This window comes from Tupaia chinensis, unplaced genomic scaffold (assembly GCF_000334495.1).
Source record: "Tupaia chinensis unplaced genomic scaffold, TupChi_1.0 Scaffold140548_1, whole genome shotgun sequence".
Taxonomy (NCBI): Eukaryota; Metazoa; Chordata; class Mammalia; order Scandentia; family Tupaiidae; genus Tupaia; species Tupaia belangeri.
In genome coordinates this window covers 1442517-1462374 of record NW_006200423.1, presented here as the reverse complement: position 1 = coordinate 1462374, position 19858 = coordinate 1442517, and the positions used below count along the sequence as shown (strand labels likewise).

The 19858-nt window shown below is 37.4% G+C and overlaps 1 protein-coding gene across 14 annotated transcripts in view; it reads right to left on the bottom strand.

Annotated features, from left to right (window-relative positions):
* Nucleotides 1-19858, bottom strand: part of CAMK2D (calcium/calmodulin dependent protein kinase II delta) — a 318884-nt gene that overhangs the window by 83813 nt on the left and 215213 nt on the right. For 9 of the 14 annotated variants that reach the window (XM_006162795.3, XM_006162800.3, XM_006162799.3 and 6 more), the window contains exons 5-6: nucleotides 7659-7724; nucleotides 3736-3808 (exon numbers count right to left, since the gene is read on the bottom strand). In XM_006162795.3, the coding sequence (XP_006162857.1) occupies nucleotides 3736-3808; nucleotides 7659-7724 (139 nt within the window). Of the gene's footprint in view, nucleotides 1-2726; nucleotides 2800-3735; nucleotides 3809-7658; nucleotides 7725-19858 lie in introns of all 14 variants that reach the window. The other 5 variants (XM_006162796.3, XM_027766078.1, XM_006162798.3 and 2 more) reach the window with 1 other exon arrangement.

Here is a 19858-nt window from a genome sequence, read left to right as displayed (position 1 = left end):
GTACTGACAGAGGGACTTCCTCTACCCTGACATCCCATCACCCTGAACCTTCTCCAACTGCTTTTTTCTGAAACATCCTCAAATTGCCTGCTGTGCTTCAGTCTTCTTTCTGGTCCTAACAATTTTTCACCTGTTATATTCCACTGGATAATGAGCCCCCCCAAACTGGCAGTTATTCAAATACTGAAATAGTGATCTTTATTTTGATGAAACACTTGTCTTGTTTATGTTGTTCCATATTAAATAAACTGTTTGATAATCTGTTTTGTTCAATGTTGCCTTTTTATTACTTATGTAAAATCATGTAGTGTTGGTTGGACTTCATTCATTTCTAAATTATACTGAAAGTATCTGCTCAATAAAGGTCCTCCTGTAGGCACTGTGGATTTATATGCTATGTGAAATAGCTGTTCTCCCAGGGAGGATTTAAGAACAGATTGTTCAGCTTCCATATGCTCATGGATGCCTTTGAAAATGATGATAAACACAAAATTTCCAGTGTTTACTTTTTTTTCACTGAAATGGACGAATTAAACTGTGTGCATCACACATCTGAACTATACATGAGTTAACATGTGAATTGGGATATCTGTAGAGAAGTAGTAAGACCAACTTTTTGTTTTAAGCCTATAAGAAAAAAATTTCAACATCTAATCTTTTACATTTGACTATATTGGTAAATATGCTATTATAAGCAGTGTTTTTTCAGATAGAGTATGCACTATATATTCAGGTGTGCATAAATTGTCTCTAAAGCACAAATTCTGGACTCTCTAGGATCTTTTGATACTGAAACAAGCACCAAGAGTCAGACTTAACTGAGGTCTACCTTAGTCAGCAATCTGACCGAAACTAGGACAGTTACAAAAGTTACAGCACATTCTCTCCAAACTTCATCTCTTTCTCCAAAATCAAAATAAGAATGGAGAGTGAGATCACTTTTCTCTTTTGAAAGGGATCTGAAGTGACTTTAGCTCATGTTAGAAAATGTCTTTTTCTTCAGAGCCATGGCCTAGGTCCATGGCCATTCACGGTGACAGTTCTAGTCTTTGAATGGTTCAGCGAATCCAGACACTTAGAGAAGTCTTATATAATGACCTCATAAGATACAGCTTAAAAGTGAGTCATGACGATAACGCACATTTTTCATGCTTGACATTTAAAGCACACTTATAGTTGCATAGATGAAATAAAATATTTCAGATGATAAATATATTAAATAGAGTAGCTGGTAAAACAGCACCAGTGCTGGGCACGTCTCTGTATGTTCACCTGACAAGAGAATACAACCATAGTATTGATTCTGAGAGGTAACAAAAAGGGACTCTGGCTGTACATGGCCAGCAAGGGATTTCTGAGGTGACTGCAAAAGACATACATTTTCAGAGAAATGTACGGTTTCTACTCTATCCTGCTGGTTGAATTTGTAAAGGATACCAGTTATTCACAGCCCTATCTTGGCTCTTCAAAAAGAACATGGCATTAATCATAAGTTTGCTTTTGATAGTTTAAACTCTCAGAATCAACTGAAATCAAAGGAAGATTCCAGAAAATTGAGCCAACGTTTTTCTCACAAATCACATCTTCATGTAACTCAACTGTAGAAATTACAGATTTGCAATTTATTATAACTAGAGAAGTGTGCACATGAGAAAATACTCTAGGTCCTCCCACTAGACACATATAGCTTCAGATATTCCAAAATACCCTTTGCCACTTTTGTGTTAATTCCTAGGAAATACTGTGATTGTAAACAAAGAATTAAAACCATCGAATGCTCATATTTGTTATTTTGTACATCTGATAGTTTTCTTTTTCACATTTATTTACAATTCTAGACTTCTACTATTTCTCTGAAATTCCACAAGTAAAACTAAAAAGCTAGTAGAATGGGAAAGAAAACTAGTGAGTGAGTAGCCTCCTTGCAAACTATTTTATTTTGAAATGATCTAAAATTTTTTTGTCTTCAGTGGCATAGAAGTTGAGTGAAATCTTAGAAGCATCAATAGACACTCATGTGTTTATAAATACAGAGGGATGTATGTGTTTGTGTATATCTATATGGATATGTAAATATTATTTAATGATAAATGTTGCTTTACGTTTTTCCACTTGTGTATTTTAAAAGCACTAGTATCTTGGCTTTTAGGAATACAAATAAATAAAGAGCCAAGAAGTCTCAGTATCCTCAGAATTCTAGGACTAAATTTAAGGGGAAGATCACGTCAGAGTTCAGCTTGGGGCTCTTTATCATCCCATCACTTGGACCAACTGTCTGCTTAATAACTTTATGCCATTTAGAACTTTGGTAAGTATTAACCTAACAGGATCAAAAGATCCTGGCAGTATATATAATATGAATATAAAATACTATGTTTGAGCAATGTGCACAAAACATGTTCGGAATGAAAAAGAGATCGTTAGCCTTACTGAAGTCACATTAAATGCCATACCCATGCTTAGAAGGAAGGAAAACCAGCAGCCTACTTATTGTTTGTGGAAGGAAATAACTGCCATCTGGACAATTGGGATGTATTTAAGTCTGAAGTCTGTAATAGAGAGAAGATGAAGTAAGAGAGATTTGGTAAGGGAAAGTGGCTTCGCAATGTGTTGGAACAAGTCCATGCAATTTCATTGCTCATGTTTTCGCCTTTACAGGCATAACTGCAGCTGAACAGTCATGAGGAACTGTGTGGTGGTTCATCTTCTCCAGCAGCATTACTCACCTTCAGGTCCCGATGGACTACGCCCATCTGATGGCAGTGTAGCACAGCCTCCAGGATCTGCTGAATGCAATGACTGCATGCAAACACCAGGGGGCGTGTGTTAGTTCCAAGCTTACACTCACTGTCTGTACACCCTCAGAGAGACTGGGTTAAAGTGCAGAACCAGCAGACAACTGGGGTTGTATTTACCACCTTCAGTGTTGAAAACATATTGCTCAAGTAGAGTGACTACTACCTCAGAACAATCAAGATATTGCCAGATGTGAGTCAGAACATAAATGGGCCCAACCTGTTCTAGAAAAGTCCATTTTGAAAATATTTCATTTCACTGAAGAGCTCATTTCCTGGTGGTAACTTCTTCCAGGAAATGAACTGGAACACAAATATAATCTTTATAGCTACTATGCTCCACCTTCACCCCATGCACAAAAACTGTTTCCCTATCCTCTCATTTTTCCAGCATTCTTCTAAAAACTGTCACATTAGTAGCCAAGGCACCACGAAGGTTAAGTTAAGGTACATAATGAATTTTTGATAAATCATTAACTTCTTGTACTTCAATTTAGCTGGCAGTTATTATCTCTTGCCTAAGGGTTCATCAGACTCGAATGGAGCAATGTGTAACCAGTTGTTCTGCTACAGCAACCCATGGTCTCAGAACAGAAGTGGTGTTTAAATCTACAGGCGGACATACATCACAGGCTGAGTTCATCTCCAGGCAAATGCTGGACCGTTGAGGAAAGCCTGTCCCAACCGCCTCTGGTTACTGCTTGGAAACTTAGCAGGTTGCAGTCTTAATATTGTCCTACCCTTTCTGCTATGATGTATATTTAGCCTGTAGATGAGCAACTGAAAGAGGCATCATGCATTATCATTTCATCATTTACTCATTTTAGGAAAAAGTCAGGAAAAGCAAGGGAACCATTTTAAATGCCCACCCTCTGCCCTTTCCCCAGAACAGAACAAAAAAAACTCCTTTGATTTGGATTTATGGACTCCATATACTGACCTTCAGGTCCCTGTGAACTATGCCATTTAGGTGACAATGATTTACACTTTCTAGAATCTGCTGTATACAATGACTGCAAAGATACAAGGGCAGAATGGAAGGGAGAACATTTTAAAGGCACATAATCACATTGAATACGAAATAAAATGAAAGTTCCAACGAAACAAACAAACAAACGAAAATTGTATTTCTTCTTCTTTTTTTTTTTAGCTTTACATTGGAATTAAATAATGTTGAATAAAGCTAATTCTGGTTCTAACAAAAATGACATCCAACACAGAATTTGTGACATGTTCAGACAAAACAATTTGAGCTGTGTGTTTTTAATTATAAATCTACAAGTTAAATCATTTGGATCAAATTTAAATTCCATATTCTGGTAGAAACATTTATAAAATTCCCAGAATGTTATGGAAAATTTTTTTCAGAGGTAAAAAAATTTTCAGGTATTTCTTATACACATCTAAACTGTTTAAAATCTGAGGTCACAATTAAACATAGGTGTTGAAACAAGAGGGTAAACACAAATGAAGTGGCAGGTAAAACAAGGGCTAAAAAAAAAACGGAGGGACACATTTATCATTTTAACTTGGGAGTGATACTTCTTGCATAATATATAATAGGAAAACTAAAGCAAATCTCAAATAACAGAAGAAGAGTTCAAAGTTAACATGACATAAAATAAACTCCTCTTCAGTATAAGAATACTCTGGTGGAAGACCAGGGAGCTTACAAAAATAAAATAAATAAGTAAATACATTTAAAAATCCCCTGGAGCACTGGTAATCGTTAAACCTATTTTCACACACTTCAGCGAAGGACAATTTTTGCTTATTACTATGTCAGAATATGCAATGTTTGCTATTCCGATGAAAGGCTCACTGATATCAAATAGACTGCTAATCAAATTAGAGAGAAGAAATTATCGATTGGACCTACAAGGGCCCATAAGCTGTCATCTGACACTTGGTGACATAAAACATATCGCATTAATGAAATCTGTACAGATTCACAGTGAGATCAAATACCAATGTACAGAACTACATTCATTCACTGTAAAGATGAAACAAACATTTTAATAAGAACATTTTCAACCATTTAAGGTACAGAATATTATTGTACTAAGGGAACTTCAGAAAGTAATCATAATCTGATTTACTATAGTATAAATATAAAAAACTGATCATGATTGCAGGACCACTAAAAGAACCTCCCGCTGATGTTGACTGCATAGCTTACTTGTGGGCTGGTAATTATTTCTAAACATCATATGACTCTTTTCCTTCTACAGTAATGGTCACTTTGGGACCTTTGGGAATATTTCCCTTTCTCTTCTCAAACCTCAAGCATACATTATTGGGTATATGGAATAACAGAAAATAAAGAAATAAATAATTATTCATATTAAAGAAATTTCATCATCATTTACTGGGGAGAATGAACTTATTTCTTCAATTCTTGAACATCAGTAAGAAAACACTTCTACAATTTTTTTGAGGCGTATCCTCTTTAATGCCTGTACTTGGGAAGAAAATGTTGCTATTTCCTGATTTCTATTCTAAAAAGAAATCCTATGGTCAATTCTCAAACTTAATATAACATATATATTAAATGATCCAACCCATAAGGTCTGTCTTACTATTTACAGGGCTCTTCAACTGTGAAACAGTTAACAGTGTATTATTACTATTGTTTTTTCTTAAGCGAGATTTTTGCCGTAGGGTGTGTGTGCTCGCCGGAGAGACAGAGAGAGAGACAGAAAGCAAGAAATCACCCCCCAGGTGAAATGGCCACGCTGAAATCCCTTCTCCATTCTCCTCTTGGGATCTTAGGCACGCATATACATGTGCCTGGCATGAATTTAAGCTGCTGGGTCCAGGACTTGAACCACGTTTGACTACCTGGGAGTCCAGCAATGTAACCATTACACCATTTGCTGGTCCGTGTTAATAGCATATTTAACATAATGCTGAGAGGCAAAATAAATGTAATTCTGTAACTGTTCTACTACTTTTATTAAAACGATTACTCTCTATTATTAAGGGAAAATAGCTACTTGCAGAGCTGCTATGCGGTCCCTCTTCTGGGCCTAATGGGAGGATTTGGGGTAAAACAAACAAGTGGCATCCACTCATCATAGTATAAGTGAACAGAACTTTCTATGTGACCTTCCATTACAAAATGAGTGTAGGCGTGTACAGATGGACTCACAGAATGCCATCAGCAGGAGCACTGGGGCAAGAGAAGTTCGCAGTTGAGAAGGGGCCTACACACATACGCTACATTGGAGGGATGGGTCCTCAAGTTCAGCTGAAGGGTCAGGCTATACTGGGATGAACAAGACTCAGGGAGCTCTGAAAGTAACAAGGTATGGGGGCCGAAAGCATGTAACTGCATTTTCGTATCATCTCCTTTATATCCCTGATAAGGAGCCAATAGCTCCTGATCGGCCTTTTAAAAATAAATGATGGCTACAGAATATAAATAAGGAATGCTGAGGAAAATGAACACCATACAGTCCAGGAGCACCTAAGCAGATGCGTTAATATTCCTTCAGTCCAAAAATGTTGCCTTTGGGTTAACGCAGGAAGCTTCATTAGACAAAAAGATACAGCTTAGTTTTTAAGTTTTAGTAAATATTTTTTCAGTTAACATGATTGGAATATTACTCTTGAACTCTCTGAAATACCTGGATAAACCATTTTTGAAGTCAGAATTCTAAGAGTTTTAATGAAATTTCTGAAGAGTTATACAGGTAATAATACTTTAAGGAGATCGGTGTTTTTAGTTTTGCTATAAGGCATGTGTACTCAACAGTGGGGAAGAGAGAGAGAAAGAAAGTGAGAAATAAACCCCCAAAGAGGATGGCCACACCCCAATCCCTTGTCCTCCATTCTCATCTCAGATTTTGGGGCATGCATGCATATGCCTGGCATGATTTTCAAGCCACCAGTCCAGGACTCGAACTGTGAAGCTAGCCATGTGGGATCCAGTGCTATAACCACCACACCATCTGCTGGCTCTGGTCTGCTTCTTTTTATGGTCTCTGAACAGATAACGCACTGCTCAGTGGAACTTTCTGTGATGATGGGAATGCTTTACACTGTCCTGCTCTGTCTAATTAGCAGCCATTAGCCACTCAGGGCTCTTAAGCATCTAAAAGGTGGCTAATCCAACTGAGGAACCGAATTTTAAATGGCATTTAATGTTTTTAAATAAAAAGTTTACTTATTAATTTCTCCCATGTGTGAGAGAGACAGGGGAAAGAGAGAGAGCACCTCCGACAGGGTCTTGATGTCACAGTCCACTCCCAGCTTTGAGCCAGTTCCGGATCATAGGCAAGCCTCTGCTGGCATTCAGGGAGGTCTCTGTGCTGCTACCATAACTTCCCCAGGTGGGATTGCCCCGCGAGCATCTGCACTCACTGATGAGCCACTGTTGGGCCCCAGATTGTACTTAATTTTAATGAACTGAAATTAAAATTAAAACAGCCACATGTGAGAGTGCCATCTCACTGGGAAGCCCAGGACACAGAGACGGCAAGATCTCAGTCTTTGAGTTCTGATCTTTGCTATAGACATATATTTCTTTAGGATCATTTCAGTTAGGCAGTCTTTTTGTTTTGGGGGCTTCTTTTTTGCGTTTATTCTTGTAATATATACACTCTAACTATAGATGGTGAATAAAAACAAAGTTCAGACCACATTCACAGACTTTTCTTTTTCTTTTTCTTTTTTCTAACAATTATCTTGGAGCTCCTTTAAAGAAAGAAATATTAATTAAGAGGGACTCCTCATGAGATCTGATATGGTATTACGAAATTCTTGTACATATTAAGTGTCATGATGTATCGGTAAAGAGATATATTGAACAAATGTCATTTGAATGTTGAGGCTTGTACCTGGCTCAGGGCAAGCACTTACCTGGCGTCAGCTTCACTGTAATACTCTCTTGCCACGATGTCTTCAAAGAGCTCACCTCCAGTCACTCTGTGAGGACAAATGAGACAGTTACATTAAAAAGGAAGAAAAATTTGGCATCGACAGGTTCGCAGCTAGCATTTATGCATAATTTTTGTTCTTAGATTATTTTAAAAATGTTCACTACATAAAGAATATTTCAAACATCATGAGGCTTACAGCTTTCATTACAATCAAGACTATGTTAATTAAAACGTTTCCGTCTGTCCTTTTGTCTATATCATCAGATGCTGAAGACATCTCAGATGATGCATGCCATACATATTCACTCCTATATTTTACAGAAAATGGTTTCAATTCTCCAAATATTAATTGAAGTCTGAAAAAAAACATATGGTAAAGTTCAAGAATGTTTTTCTGAACAGAGAGATAACACAGATCATCCTGTTGAGTAGGAGTCTAGGGCCATATGTCTCTGTGAATCATTTCCAGTTTTTGTGTGTATAACTTTAAACATATACATTTCCCCCTTATAAACACACACATAAAATATGTTCTTCTCACCAAAGTAGGATCACGCAATATGCACAGTTAAGCTAATTGTGCTTTCTCTAAGAATTATTTATTTAATTTTATTTATTGTTATTATGTATTTTAAAATTTTGCTATTGGTGCACACACCAGAGAGAGAGAGAGACACAGAGGGAGGAAAAGTGAGAAAGCAAGCCTCCAGGTCTAGGACTATCAACTGTAGCCAGCTCTGTGGGAGTCCAGCGCCTTAACCACCATGCTATCTTCGGGCCAAGCTAACTGTGTTTTTCATTTTACGTTAATTCATGGTCACTGTTTCATATCAGAAGTGTTGTTTTCTATTTAAAATAATAGCAATGAACAGAGATATGCATGTGTGTGTGTGTGCATGGGTGCACATACATGTTTGCATACTTGAGGGTATTTCTAAAGGCGATATTCTTAAAGTAAAATTTCTGAGAAACAGAGTGCCTACACTTAAAATTTTGGTGTGGAAACAGGGCAACCTGCCTTTCAAAATGATTATACTCCTAGTGTTTGTGAAGGTGTACAAAGGCTTACATCATCACTAAGAACAATTATCAATAAACAAACCTATTCAATTGTACAAAATAGTTAATGCATGTTAATAATATGAAGTTCTTGATCAGTGAGGTTGAATGTTTTCTTACATATTTAACAGCTATTTCTTCCTCTACTATGATCTGGTTTGAGGAAACCTGAGCTTTAACCTTGTAAGAGCTGACATTGCCGAGGGCTTGTGATGGCCGCACAGTGTACTAACCATTAGTTTAACTTGTAAATACTCACAATGACCCTCTGAGGTGAGTTTTATCATCAACCTAGTTTACCAATGAGAAAGTGGAGGCCCAAAGCAGTTAAGTAGCTTGCCCAGGATCACACAGCCTGAAGTGGCACAGGGGGGCCATCCACTTCCCCGCCCATGCCCTCAACCACTGCACAGTGTGGCCTATACGATAACTGCACTCACCCATCTCTGCAGAGGCCAGAATGCAGGAGTCATTTGGAAAAGCATCAAGAGAGAGTAAAGAGCTTGGTGTATGAACTCCTAAGAGTATGAGATAAAACGACTCCAAGAGAGTTTTTATTTTTGTTTCTGTTTGTGCTTAAGTTATGAAACATCACCAGATGAGAGTATGTTCCAGAGATCATGTTATTATTCTCCTCTCTATTTCCCTTTTTAAAGGAAAAGATGGGAAACTAAAAATTGTAAGGCATACTAAAAGTTGTGTGTCTGAACATCCACTTCTCCTGCCTACTCCATCAGATTCTGGATGTAATATAAAGGACAAGTCCTTCTGTGACAAAGTCATTATTTTCAATTTGATTATTTTTACCTATAAAATATGAACCCAAAATTATCATATAAAGCTTCATGTGGGCTTTGTTCTGAAAAATCATGGTTACATACACGTTACTGGGTTGTCGGAAAAGTCTTGACCTATTTTTTGATGTTTTTCTATGCAAAAATGCATCATGGCTTTTCCAACGACCTAATATTTCATTTAATAGGATAGTTGTTTATTCCCAGTTAAAATCTGTAGTAATTGTGACCAGCAGATGGTGTAATGGTTACATTGCTGGACCCCCACATGGTCAACTGTGACTCAAGGCTTGAAACTTATGCCTGGTGCGTGTACATGAGTGCCCAAAATCCCGAGGCAAGAATGGAGAAGGGATTGCAGAGTGACTATTCCCACTGGGGAGTGATTTCTCCCTTTCTGTGTCTCTGTCTCTCTCTGGTGGGTGCACATCCCCATAGCAAAAAGATCTCTTAAAAAGACAAAAAACACCCCTCTAATAATAATGCAATAACACAATATGCCCTAGATAAATTATAATATAAAATAATGAAACGAAGAGCACTTCTAGCAAATCCATGATTGTCTCTGTAATTTCAACAACAGTTTTATGGGGTTTCTTTCTTTGTATATGATTAACACAGATATGACATAGATACTAGAAAACCTTAATATATCATAAAGAACTTTATATTGTTAAGGTGTTTAATAAATATTAATATAAAAGTCTATTGTCATCAGTAAGATTGCTGCTGCTTGTATAGCTATCCTAAAGCGCAAGTCTATGCTCTACGGATGGTCAGAGCCTGGGTCACTGGGACCTTGCCTTACTGATCTTCGTTATGTCAGCCTCTAGGCCTGCACCAACATGTGACATTTGCTTAATTAATGACTGGTGGAGTAATGATTAAATAAGTTTATCCAGTCAGAAAATCATGCCAACCCTTTTATTACCACAAGTCTAGACTTTATAAGCTTGAAAATGAAAAAGAAGTCACACATACATTGAAGTTTAGCTATACATGGCAATAGGCTTTATTTCTTGAGGGATTTGTATTTAGAGCAGATATGAAAGAGTAGGGGGACTGGCATTCTGGTAATTTTCAATGGATTATAATGGTTTTCAGTAAATATGAGTGGCATAGGGTTTTATGTTCAGTTTTGGGTTGTGTAGGTAACTGTCTGACAGCATTTCTTTCTCATCTCTAGCATTCATTCTTCCTATTACTTAAAAATATCCTTTCGCGCTCTTGGCCTTAGTGCCATTTTCTTGGCAACCTCCGTGCTATGAGAGCCAGGTGCAGGAGAAGCAAATGCGCAGGCTGAAGCGTAAATGAAGGGGGATGAGGCAGAGGTCCAAGTAAACCGCTTGTGCACCTCTGGAGGCCTCCACGGCGGAAATGATGTCACAGGCTCAGGCACTGGTACAAGGTGAATGGCGAGATACTGTCGACTCTGCCTCTGGATCTAGAACTTCCAGGGCCACCAAGACCTCTGAGAGACCCATGCTACTACTCCTAACAAAACAGCCCCTGTGGTCCTTTTCCCTGGACCTGTGACATTCGGGGACTAGTGTTGTTACTTGTGGCTGAGTGTAATGCAAGTACAATAAATCATCTTTTCTGTCATAAAAAAATCCTTATGCAAATGAAACCTTTTTACCACTTCTATATGTATGATAAATGTCTGAGACAAAAACAAATGGGAGTTTTAATAGTTTCACTGCCATAAAGAGAAACTACTAAATATTCTAACTTTAACACTTTTCTATATTGACGTTACAGTTTAATGGAACACAAAACTAAGCAATAGCTACTGTAGAGTTTGAAAATTCTTTGTGTGCTTTTTGAAATTTCATACAATGACACAAATTAAATCAGTATCATGAATAAACTTAGATAAAATTAGATTAACTAATGAAAAATTTTGTGAATAAATTGGTGTCAGAGTTCTGCAATGATATGAAGCATATCAATTACAGACTTAAAGCATTAATTACCACTTATGAATCTCTAGGACATTAGAGCTCCCGGGGTGGGGGAAGATAATTCTAGAGCCATATAAATGTAAAGGTGAAACTCTACATATCAAACAGATAAATATTTTTGTTGTTGCTATTGCTATTTATAGGGACACTGATTCACACTGGTTACCCTGAAGAATGAAATGTTCTTTTGTTTCTACCCTATATTTGCGACTTATATCAGAAATGGTTGGGAATAGTTGCATCTTGATGGAATCATTTATAAGTTTTCATGAGTGTAGCTTTGACTAAGATACTAAGCAACTGGTAGAGTTCAATATTAGACTTTAGAAAATAAAACGATGCTGCATAAACCCAAGAACTAGCACAGACTTGGAGATTAGAACCACTGTGCCAAGCCATGGGGAAAAAATCAGGAGCCTTAGGCTGGAGCCCCCTGGAAAACAGAAAAACAGAAACCAAGAGCAGGGCTCAGTTAAGGCTCAGTGAGGACTGGGCTCTCTCTTGGAAAAATGAGTGACTTCCCCTGGGAAATAAGTGGAAAACTGAAGGACAAACCTGAGCTCAGACCGTCAGACCTAAATTCCAAGGCTCCAACTGATGACAGGAGGAGTTCTTTAGGCGGTTAAGCAATGAATCACCACAGTCCAATTTTTGCTACTTGTCCAACATATCACATGTCGCCTGCATGGTGCCCAATATACCACCTTTCATATAGTTGAATAATAATAATAATAATAGCAAATATCCATCAGGTGTTTCCTGTGTGTGCGACAGACTATTTGTGTCCCTACTCTGCCCCCAAAATTCATATTAAAATCTCATCCCTCAAAGTGATAGCATTAGGAGGTGAGGCCTGTGGTGGTGAATAGGTCATGAGCTGTGAAGCCCTCATGAATGGGATTAGTGCCCTTATGAAAGAGACCCCTAGAGAGCTCTCTCCCATTTTTCCTCTGTGTGAGGATACAACAAGTCCCCAGTTTGCAACCCTTCCTGGCCCAAGGCCTCTTCACAAGCTTTTCTGTTTTCCAGGACAATTCCAACCTATCTCTACTATTTGGTGAGTAAATCTCTGCTAACTTTCAAAATTTGGCTTAAACTTTATATCCTCAGGCCCACACCCATACGTTATCTTGGATTGTTCTTCATGACACTTGCCACTTTTATGATTGTTTGTGCACTCACATATTTATTTATTTAATCTACTACTAGAGCCTTTGGGAGAGTAGAACCTCTTCCTGCCTGTTCACTATAAATAACCAGTGCTGAATACAGTGGCTCTGACATAGTAGATGCTAGTTAAATACTTGTTGAGCCAGTGATCCCAGAATGCCACATGTGTTGGATGAGCAACCGTCAGTGCGGTCATGTTGACATTCCTGGCTTCAGATCACTTACAGTTACATCTTGATAATAAGGTAAGGATGCCCCAGGTGGGGCACTATCAAAAGTTCATATTTGATATGCTGGGCACTTGTGCATATGTGCCCCAAATCCTGTCAGGATGGAGAAATGGGGGGAAAATGATGGCAGTGTGACCACACCCCATTGGATGGTCCATACTCTTTTGCTCTGTCTCTGGTGCATGTATGTGCCCTTTGCGGGAAAAAAAAAGGTTCATATTTGAATGCTCTAATTCTCTAATCCTTAGAGAAAGATTATAACCACCTTTTTTTTTTTTTTATGGTGTGCCATCTGCCCTCGGATAAATGCTACTAAGTGATCGCCATTCACCTTGTAAGTACCTACCACTAATCAAAAGAATGTATGGAAATTGCCTAGAAATCATGCCAGACAGGCTGACTCTATCTGTGGAACTAAGTCTTCACCATAAATGCCAAGAACACTGCTTTTGACTAAACACATCATAACAGTTAAATTTTATTTTATGAGTTAATTGGGTTGAAGTTGTTTCAATATTTCAGAAATTCATCAAGAATTACTCTGGTTTTAGTCAGAGGAACGTGCCTTTATTTAGTCATAAAACGTACACAGCATGTTAGGAGCACAGCAAAGCTACTGTAAATGATGGGTGAGTTTATACCCCAAAGTTGAGACTCTAACGTATCTCTAACCAGCAATAATCAGAAAAGAAACCTGGAAAAAAGGTGGCAGGCGAGTGGAACTACTGATTCATTGATTCACTGTATGAAACAGCAGGTTTTCCAGGTTCTGAAACATTGGAGTTTTTCCCCCAAATGTCAGACAAGACATTCCACCGTTTATCAGTCTTGAACTCTGCTGGAGTGACATACCACCTTTGTTGATCCCTGTGGGTATGCGGAGGCTTATAAAGGAAAGGCCGAAGCAATATGTGACTCTGAGCTACTTAAACAATACTTGCGTTTTGAGAAGTTGGGAATACCAGATCTCTCACTAAGTACTTCAATTAGAGATTCATTTGTTCTGATGGTGTTTTTATCTGATAATACAATGACTCCATGGACAGTTTAAATCTGTCACCTATATGTACTAATTCTACAAATACTGCTAAACTGTAGCCTTAATATGAGGGGGGAGCCTACAAAAAGTTCATGGAAAATATGTATTACCAAAAAAAGTATGCATGAATTTCAACTTTTTTTTTTTACACTAAAATAAACTTGTATTTTAATTCCATTTTTCCATAGACTTTTGAAGTCCTTTCATGTATATAAAGATTTCCCATGGTAATGAATAGATATATAAAGAATCAAGTTGTAAGTTATACTATCAAGTACTTGGTCTATTGGAGAAAACAGAAACATAAAAAACAGACAAACAAACAAACAAAAAAAACCCCAAAACTGTGTTCCGGTGTAACAGGTTTTGATTAAAGCATTAGAGTCATTTTAAAGCTAGAATCCTAAGGCTTGGCAAATCCCAGGCTGAAAATAATTTTATTTACAGAGGAAGTACATGAACCTCTTAGTGAAAAAAAACTTCACTCAACACTCATCTTTTTGGCACGATGAAAAAGAATATTAGCATGAATGTGACATATATGGACTCTATATATGTAGACTCACCAAAGAATAGCAGCAAATGACATAGCATTTACATAGTATCACACCAACAGATGCCCAATGCTAGCTGGTAACTCTGGGAGTCCTGTTATATGCTGTCACCTAATATATTGGGTCATCAGGAAAGTCATGTTCATTTCTGCATAGGAAAATACATCATGATTTTTCCAACAACCTAATAGTCTATGAAGATTCTTTGCTACTTCCTCTGTTTTCTGTCCTTTATAGAGGGCTTCTGACCACTGCTATCTAGATTTAGGAACTTATACTGTACAAAAGTTATACAAAAACTGAACATGAAATAATAAATTCACAAAGAGAATGGTTAGGAGAAATACTAAACATCTTTCAGGGGCTGGGGGAGTGAGTGAAACCTTCAGAGGGGGTGCTGTTCCAGATGGACCTAACGTAAGAAAGGAAGAGCTGCCCAGGAGAAGATGTGGGACAGGGAAGCCCAGGCAGAAATGGGCATGTAACTGGATAGAGGAGAGAGAAAAGGAACTCAACGACTGAAAGTAAGAATCCCAATCTCTTATTTGGTTCGAATCTTTCCTTCATTTCTCATGATAGATACACAGGGTGCATCTTACTACTTAAAGGGACTTTCAGAAGCTCTCAGTTGCTCTCTAAATCCTACTTTCTACCAATATTACCCTTTATATGCTCTTTCTTTCTTTCTTTCTTTCTTTCTTTCTTTCTTTCTTTCTTCTTTCTCTCTCTTTCTCTTTTTTCTTTCTTTCTTTTTTGAGAGGTCTTTGCTATAGGGTGTGTGTGCTCACCAGAAAGACGAAGAGAGACAGAGAGACAGAAAGCAAGAAATCACCCCCCCTCCCACCCCGAGGGGAGATGGCCATGCCGCAATCCCTTCTTCTCCATTCTCCTCTCAGAATCTTGGGCACACACGCACATGTGCCCAGTGTGAGTTTAAGCCACCGGGTCTGGGACTTGAATCACAGTTGACTATATGGGAGTTCAGTGACACAACCATTACGCCAACTGCTGGTCCCAGTAGTAATATCATTTAAATCAAATACCAAAAATTAGTACTGGTTTTATTTCCAATCTATTGTTCTAGTTAATAGCAAATACATAACTTGGGAACTGTGTCCAGGTTTAGCATCATCCTCACAAGTTCTTCACGTTTCAGCTCCAGCATTCTGTTGATGATGTACTGTACAAAGATTTCTTATTTTTCCTTGCATTTTAGTTGGGTCTCTGGAATATTACTGAATGGTTTATTGCACATGTGCATGCATAGACAGGTACACATAAGCATACTTAGTAAGAGAAAAATAGACCTATTTGCCTTGGCTATTGAATCTGACTTTTTATTGAATATAAAATGTTCAATACATTTTAAAATAAAGACTAAGCATCACAGTAAAGCTGCAGTAATTCAGGTTAATTGGAAAAGAGAAGGCAAGTCTGAATGGCAATATTCCTGAATTATGTAACATCTTTCTAAGGAAATGAAAGGTGTATTTCTAAGTGGAAAGTAATAGTAATAGTAGAAGCAAAAGTAATTTGCTTCTTTTGCAAATTAGAAATTCTGCCAGAGCTCCATTAAGAAGTAGCTAAGCGTCAGCATGCTATGTGCAAATTAAAGTGTTAAGTACTGCCTACCTAGAATAGACTGACCTAAGCCTAGATCATTCAAATTGTCAATTTAAACAATTATTCACTTACTTATATCTATATATTTTTTTGAGAGAGATTTTTGCTATAGAGTGTGTGTACTTGTCAAAGAGAGTGACAGAAAGTGAGAAATCATCCCCTAGGGGGATTGCCACGCCACAATCCCTCCTCCTTCAGTCTCCTCTAAGGATTTTAGGCATGCACACACATGTGCCCTGCATGAGTTTTAAGCTGCCAGGTCCAGAACTTGAATGCAGTCGGCTATGTGGGAGTCCAGAGATGTAACCATCACACCTTCTGCTGGTCCCCATTTATTTATATATTTGTGTGTTACTTCAACTTTAGCACTTTCCAAAATGGAATTGCAACAGTTTTCCAGTTGTTAAATTGTTTAAATTGCCAAATCTACTCACCTGAACTTGAAGTGTATATACCTATATTTATTATTCAAGTTAACAGACAAAAGAAAGAATAACAAGAATGTTTATACTTAGTTGATTGCTCCCTACAAAGAGCTATACAAACTTAGATGCATCCATTTTTTATAATAGTAACTTTTTCTACCTTTTGAATGAAAAAAAAAAATTAACCATGACCACTATCCCTTAGGGAGTTAAGGGAAGGCAACGGGGGCCTTCCTACATAAAGGCTGACAGATTGGCCTAGAGCATATAAAAATAACCTTTGTACTCTGAAGACTTATAAGAACATGGTGACCAGATACACACCAACCAGAATCAAGAGGCCAAGATGACTCAAATATGTACACCTGAAATAAGCCAGACAAATCAAGAACAAAGAAGTTTCAGAACCTTCTTGTTGTTCCTGGCTGTGGCTAATGAACTTTCAATAAACCCTCTCCCCTTCCTCAATCTAAAACTTTCCAGAAAATCTGCTTGAAGTTTCAGAACCTTCTTGTTGTTCCTGGCTGTGGCTAATGAACTTTCAATAAACCCTCTCCCCTTCCTCAATCTAAAACTTTCCAGAAAATCTGCTTGTAATCTGCTAGTTTTTCTAAGATGGTTCTTTAGGACATTAGTGTGCCACCTTTTCAGATTGCTGGCTTCTCAAATAAAGTGACCTTCATCTTGGGACTATGTCTCTCCATTGATAGGGCTTCATATTTCTCCACACATATTTAATGTGATTCCCCACTGATAATGCTCAGGAACCTTGATTTAGTTTTCTTTGAGCTTACACATTCTTCAATAAAGGGCCTAAGTTTCCTCTTGAGAATATCTTTCCCTGAAATCCACTCGCTATGCTCTTATAACATGCTATGCTTGTTTTATTTAAATTTCATAGGATACTGAAGCTACCTGCTTATAGATCTATATCCCCAACTTATGATTAGGAAAGGCAAGGACCATGTCTCACACATTTTTTTCTATCTTTTGAGCCTACTATGTGAGCCTGAAACATTGCCTGTGACATATCAGTACTCAATAAACATTAACTGAACTAAACAACATTTGAATATGATATCAGTTAAGAGAAGTGAAACTGTGTCTAATTTTATTAGCATTTTTCCTTTAAACGGGGGATTTAAAATACCTATCCTTCTAGTCATTACATATTTATTCTTTTAAGTATATATGTGTCAGAGCCTATGTTAGGTCAGGGATACGATGATCTCTGTCTTGAAAAAACAAAACAACAGCCCTCATCATAAGGGAGATGGAGGTCAAAACCACAATGAGATACCATCTAACTCTGGTCAGAATGGCTAAGATTAAAAAAAACAAAAAAATGATAAGTGCTGGTGGGACTGTGGTGAAAGGATAACTCAAATAGACTGTTGGTGGCAATGTAAATTAGTCTAGCCACTGTGAAGAACAATATGGATGTTCCTTAAAGATCTACAAATAGAACTACCATATGATCCAGTAATTCCACTCCTGGATATCTACCCAAAGGATAGGAGAATGCTCAGTCAGAAAAGTGCTTGTACATCAATGTTTATTGCAGCATTATTCACAATTGCTAAGACATGGAACCAACCCTGTCCATGAGCAGATGAATGGATTGAAACAGTGTGGCACATATACTCTATGGAATACTGCTCAGCCATAAAACACAAGATCTTGGCATTTGATAGAAAGTGGATGAATATGGAAGAGTTACTGCTGAGTGAAGCAAGCCAGGCTATGAAAAAGAGACACTGTATGTCTCCACTTAATATGTACCGACTGTCTGCAACCTATGGTGGAAACTGAAAGCTTAGAGGATATAAAAGCCTGAAAAATGGTTATGGATACAGGAGATAGCGTGGGAAGAGAGCAGTAGAAGGGAGAGAATGTGAGGAAAGAAATTAAGGAGAAAAAATAGAGAGGCAAGACATTTATGGGGCATAGAAATCTATTATTATCTATTGATGATAATGTGCATAGTATCCACAACTGGACTGGTGTGAAGTATACTCAACATGAGTAAATTCACTTTACAAGCTAAGTGATTATAGTGATTGAATGTATAAAATAAATTAAAATTAAAAAAACCAAGAAAATATATAATATAATATAATAGAACATCATCAGATATGTATAAATTGAAATCTGTAAAGCATAAATGCTTGGTTATTGCTATAAATAAGTCAGTGGAAACATCAAATGAAAGAAGTTAGCTTTTTTTTTTTTTTAAGAATTATTTTATTTACTTATTTTAAAATTTGACCAAAGAGGGACAAAGTGAGAGTAAAAGCAGGAAAGTGAGAAAGCAAGCCGCTAGATCTGGGACTTGAACCTCGATCAACCATGTGGGAGTCCAGCACACTTAACCACCATGCCACTTGATGGCTGCAGAAAGCACTTAGACTTTTTAAAAAGAGTCTTCGAACAAATAACATTTAATCACAGGATGTGGTCAATCCCCAATCAGACCATAAATGTTCTGCCACAAGGACACTAGCTACAGATAAGCCTATGACTAGAAATGTTTTTTGTAGCCAGCATCACAGTGTATTGGTTTGTGAAGGAAACAAGACAGGTCATGATGATGAGAAGTGGAGCTAGGTGGCCATGCTCCTATAAATGTAACTATGATAATGAATTAAAAAGGGTTCAGTCAAAAGGAAGTTCAATACCTTTATTTTTCTGGTTGTCAAATGCCTAGAAGAATGCTTTTTAAGCAGGAGTTATACAGTAAATGAATTAATCAATACATGTAGGCAAGGCAAGATGTCATCAGTAACGATCTATGCATTCATTTGACAAATTCCCTTTAATTGAGGACTAAATCCTTTCTTGGAAGGTTGAAGCATGCTGAGAAAACATAGAGGAATAAAATCTCTTCTGACTTTAAAAAATATTTAAAAAAAGATAGATAGATACATCTTTTCTGAACTCAACATCTGGCTTCCTGAGAACCAAATCAAATAAACAAAAATAAGCAGAGACAAGTAATGAACACAGAGGCACTTTTAGGCTTTATGTGTTTTTTGATATTCTAAAATACCCACCAGAATTTCTAAATATTTTCTTCATTGTACAATAGTTGTTATTTCTATTTATTATTCTATGGAGAAATTACTTTTTCTTTTCAATATTACCTTCACTTCTTATTAAGGATAGGAGAGATTCAAACTGATGAGAGAAGGCTGAAAAGGAAAAGGAAAGGCTCTCCCCTATTTTTTACTAAGGAGGAGTAGCTGAAGATGTCATTTCATGAGATGACAATGAATCAGCTCTATTAATTGTGGCTGGGACAAAGCAGCAGGGATTCCCTGCC